This window comes from Stegastes partitus, unplaced genomic scaffold (genome assembly GCF_000690725.1).
Source record: "Stegastes partitus isolate 25-593 unplaced genomic scaffold, Stegastes_partitus-1.0.2 Scaffold1037, whole genome shotgun sequence".
In the NCBI taxonomy this organism is placed as follows: domain Eukaryota; kingdom Metazoa; phylum Chordata; class Actinopteri; family Pomacentridae; genus Stegastes; species Stegastes partitus.
Genome location: NW_007578768.1, coordinates 145,097 through 149,238, shown reverse-complemented (window position 1 = coordinate 149,238; position 4,142 = coordinate 145,097). Strand labels below are relative to the sequence as shown.

Below are 4,142 nucleotides of genomic sequence, written 5' to 3'. Positions count from 1 at the left end.
TTCACTTCGCCTACAGCAGCGCCTGTGACTCCACCACAACCTACTACACCTGCAGAGCTGCACAGTGTGGGCAGGGAGAGGTTAAACCTGGTCTTTCTTCTCTGAGCCAACACCCACCGTCTATTTGTGCTGAGTGCAGACTTCCACAGACAGGAGGGGAGGGAGGGTAAGGAGCAGGAGGAGGAAGGGAGGCTCACAGTGAAGGACGAGCAGATATCTGAGCAGCACCAGCAGCTCCAGTGTCCCTCACAAAAGAGCAGACACGGTTCTTAGGTCCAGACAGGCGGGTTTTGAGGAGGAAGGAGCCAGAAAACAGCCCCACAGGCAGCCACTGGGCAGGAGGCGGTTCAGGGTTGTAAAGCAGACAGAGGAGGAACATTCAGTGACCTGGGCATGGCAGGGTGGAGCAGCAGATAATGGACCAGAGCAGCCGCTGGGTTATTGTGCGCTCCTGTTCAGCGACTTTTCCTTTCACAGCGACGGCGGCTTTAATGTTCACAACAGGTTAATCATCGTCTATCAGACTCCAGCAGAACGTACTGTTTAATGCTGGGACTACGTTCTGTAAAAATACAGGAAAACAGCATAGAACTGAGTTTCTACAGGGTTCTGCCAACAGTTAGTCACCGTCTGACTCATGACGGCGCTCCACTGAACACCACCGGGTTCACTGATCAACACATCCACTAACAAGCTGCCTTCATCCTGTGGTCGGGTTAGTCAGCATTAACTGTGTACCGCTATTAAACAGCACCGTGAGTTATAACGTAGAAAAGCTTCTTTTATGATCCAGAACTCAGATCTACCGACTCTGTTTGACATTTAAAAACTGCATGTAGCACGAAAAACACCTAAAACGAAGAAGAAAAGGAAGAAGACGAGTTCTACGTCTGTGTATCGGGCTGCAGCGTATGGCTGACTGGAGTCTGTTCAGGAGTTTAGAGATTTAATTTAATGTAAATAAAGACTTCAGGGCATCAGTTTGAAGCTCGCGCTAGCATTCTGAGCTTCCTGTTCTTCTTACAGCAGCCTGTTGTTTTTGCTGATTCCTGTGTTTGGCTGCAAAAACACATCAGGTAGTATTTTGGAGAAACTGTTTACTAGAACTTTATTTTTAGAGTAATTTACTATCTGCTGTTTGGACTTTTGTTCTTAACAAAAGATGCAGACAGTCTGGAGGACCATGAAACCAGATGCTGCTGAGAGAGGACCGATGATATATTAGTGGGATTCTTTAAGTTCATTACAAGAATCGTAAACAGACCCAACATTCAGACGGAACCGACTCAGACCTCTGCTTCCATCTGGGCTAATGGTCAGCGTAATTACAAGCTCCATCATGTCGCTATTACATGGTTGGGGCGACCTCACATAAGCTCGGGGTTGACTTGATGATTATTTGGGTGAGTGACGTGGGTGGCAGCAGGCAGGGAGAGGCTGAAGGGTGGGATGCAGCCATCCAGAGCCGACCGACCGACCGACCGACCCAGCCCAGACGTTAATCCCAGACTTGTGACAGCGAAATGGCGAGGCTTATCAACTTCAGCAGTCTGTGGATGTTCCCACAGATGGGGGGGAATAAAAAAAACAGCCCTAAGCTCTCTGAAAAGCCGGAGGCAGGAGGGGGGTCTGCACGCCGTGATCTTCATCCTGCTCCACGAGTTCAGACACAACCAGGATGAGCACACGGCTGCAACAAGGCGTGACGCAGCAGCAGGCGGCAGGCCGGCGTCCCACCACAGCGCCACATTCCTCACGCTGGCTCTGAGGGCGCTGCTGAGGAGTTCCCACATTTGTTGTTGCTCTTTGTGTTTCTAAACGTTTTCCTCAGAAGGTTGTCATTAACTCTACGGAAGACCACAGGTGTCACATAAATAAAGGCGCCGCATCGTGATTTATTGATTCTTCTAGGTAGGAATTCAATCCTGAATGATGCAGTCGTGTCTTGTTTGGTGTGGTTTAAAAATACATGAAATCATGTCTTCATTTGATTGTGTGTTTGTTTGGACATTTTTATTGCACAACACTGGTTTTTTTCTCTATAACTTTTCAAGCATAATAACAAGTTATATAACTTCTATGTAGATTCTTACAAATATCCACCCTGTCATGTTTGTTCAAGCAGAAATTGGACATAATCGATTATTTTCCTTATTTTTTAAATCTTTATCCAACTTTTATACGTCTTGTGTCTCTAACCTGATTCATTTTTTTTCTGTAGCTGCTGTACAAAGTGAAAAAATATAAGAATCCTTTAGATGTATTTTAAAATCTCCTACAGGGATATTTATGAACTGATTTGTGAATTTAGCCGTAACCTTTGCTGCATGTGCTTTCTGTAGATTTAACATTAATTAATGGATTGCTTCATAAATAATTGCGACACCTCTGATCCTCCATATGTCACATCCTGTCCACGTCCATTCAGTAAAGATTAAAAGCAAAAAGACAAACTATGATTCACTTTCCAGCAGCAGCCCTTTGTGTGCTCATTGTCAGAGATGGGAGGAGACGCGTTCTAACGCAGGGATGATGTTCTCCAGGCAGAGCAGCGACGGAGAAGAAAAGACAGAAAAAGACATATTGTTCCCTGAGAAGTGATTTTGTGCCTCAAGCTAAACTCTGAGTGGAAGTCATATGTGGAGAAAAGTGCTCTGTGGGAAGCAGAACATTCTTCAGAAGATTCCTGGCAGACAAAAATATTGCAGAAAATGAGGAATAGGAGGCGCACACATGCGTATCGGATTTCCATAAACAAACATTCAGCTTCCTGAGACTCCGTAAAGTTCTGCAAAACTTTTCTCGGCTGTGCAGCCTGAGGAGGAGGATGAGAGGGAAGCTTCCTCTCACTGTTTTAAGGCTGGACTCAGTTTTCCAGCACAGATCTACGTAAATAAGCTCAGAGTGACAAACCGGTTCCGAGCGTTTGTGAAGAGACATGAAGCTGGTTGTGTCCACATTAAAAACAGGATGCAAATAAACAAGCTAAGCAGAGTTCCTGGATCGGTGTCATGAGTGCACAACACACTCATGGACTTTACTGCCAACACAAACACATGATCTGAAATAGCTGCTGACAGCACTGAGGCGGAATTCTGCGATAAGAGGCAGATTCACTGACGCACGGTTCGGTACTGAGTGTCCACAACTTACCGACCAAGACGCACAGCACATCCATCACCACGAACAGCTTCTTCTTCCTCAGATCCTTCATTTTGTCCTCTTCTTCTTCCTCTTCTCCGTTCACTTCCTTCCTTTTACAATAATAATAAAACTCTGGACAGAAGTTCTACTGGTTGGACTCAGAGTCCATCTGCGGCGGCTCGCTGCGGGACAAACGCGCAGGCTGCTATGCAAACAAGCTGGTAACCTGCACAACGAGTTCTTCCGGGATCCTCGGCTCTACCTGCGCTCACATTGACAGCAGAGGTGTGTTTGAAAGTTTGTCAAACCGACAGCGGATCAGAACCTACGCGCCTCTAACGTCCTCAGCGCACATTACTGCTGCTGGTACAGAGAGAAGAGCCGGACTGCACAGATCCTCCGGTTCCGTAGCAGCTGCAGGCGTCAGGAGAATCCAGTAGAAACTCCTTTTTTTTTTTCCTGTGCTGGGACCACGCCACTGCCGCTGGTCCCTCCTCCAGACTTCCTCGTCTGGCTCCTCTCTGATCACATCACCGCCAGGCTCGAAGCTTTACGCACAGAAAGCTCTCCGCGGCTGGCTCCATGTTTCTGTCCGTGACTGCGCACATTAACTCTTTATTTTAATGTCAGCTGAGTGGAGGAGAGCCGAGCAGAGTGAGGATCAAAGCAGGAGGAGGGAAGCCACAAATACCTCTGAGGAGGAAAGACAGAGAAGGAAGAAGAAGAAGAAGAAAATGACACCGTGTGTCTCCGGTCCAGGAGGCTGCGCTGTCAGGAACATTGTTTGTTTGTTTGTTTGTTTATTTGTTTACAACCTACTATGTTGGTTAAAGCTAAAATATTTTCCCAGATATCACCATCTGTTCAAGCATGTAAAGACAGAAAGGTGTATTCCAAACAAAAAGTGCTTTCTTCTTCTTTTTTAAAGGTTCATTCCATCAAAAACACGAAGTTTATTCCAACTAAAGATAACAAGTTGTTGTTTTAAAAGTTAATTC

The 4,142-nt window shown here is 46.2% G+C and overlaps 1 protein-coding gene across 1 annotated transcript in view; it reads right to left on the bottom strand.

Annotated features, from left to right (window-relative positions):
• The window catches only part of LOC103367317 (lipid phosphate phosphohydrolase 2-like), a 20,908-nt gene extending 16,850 nt beyond the window's left edge, over positions 1-4,058 (bottom strand). Inside the window, exon 1 of the mRNA XM_008295310.1 lies at positions 3,154-4,058. Coding sequence (XP_008293532.1) covers positions 3,154-3,214 — 61 coding nt within the window. The 5' untranslated portion in view covers positions 3,215-4,058. The remainder of the gene's footprint in view (positions 1-3,153) is intronic.
• Positions 4,059-4,142: the final 84 nt, after the last annotated feature.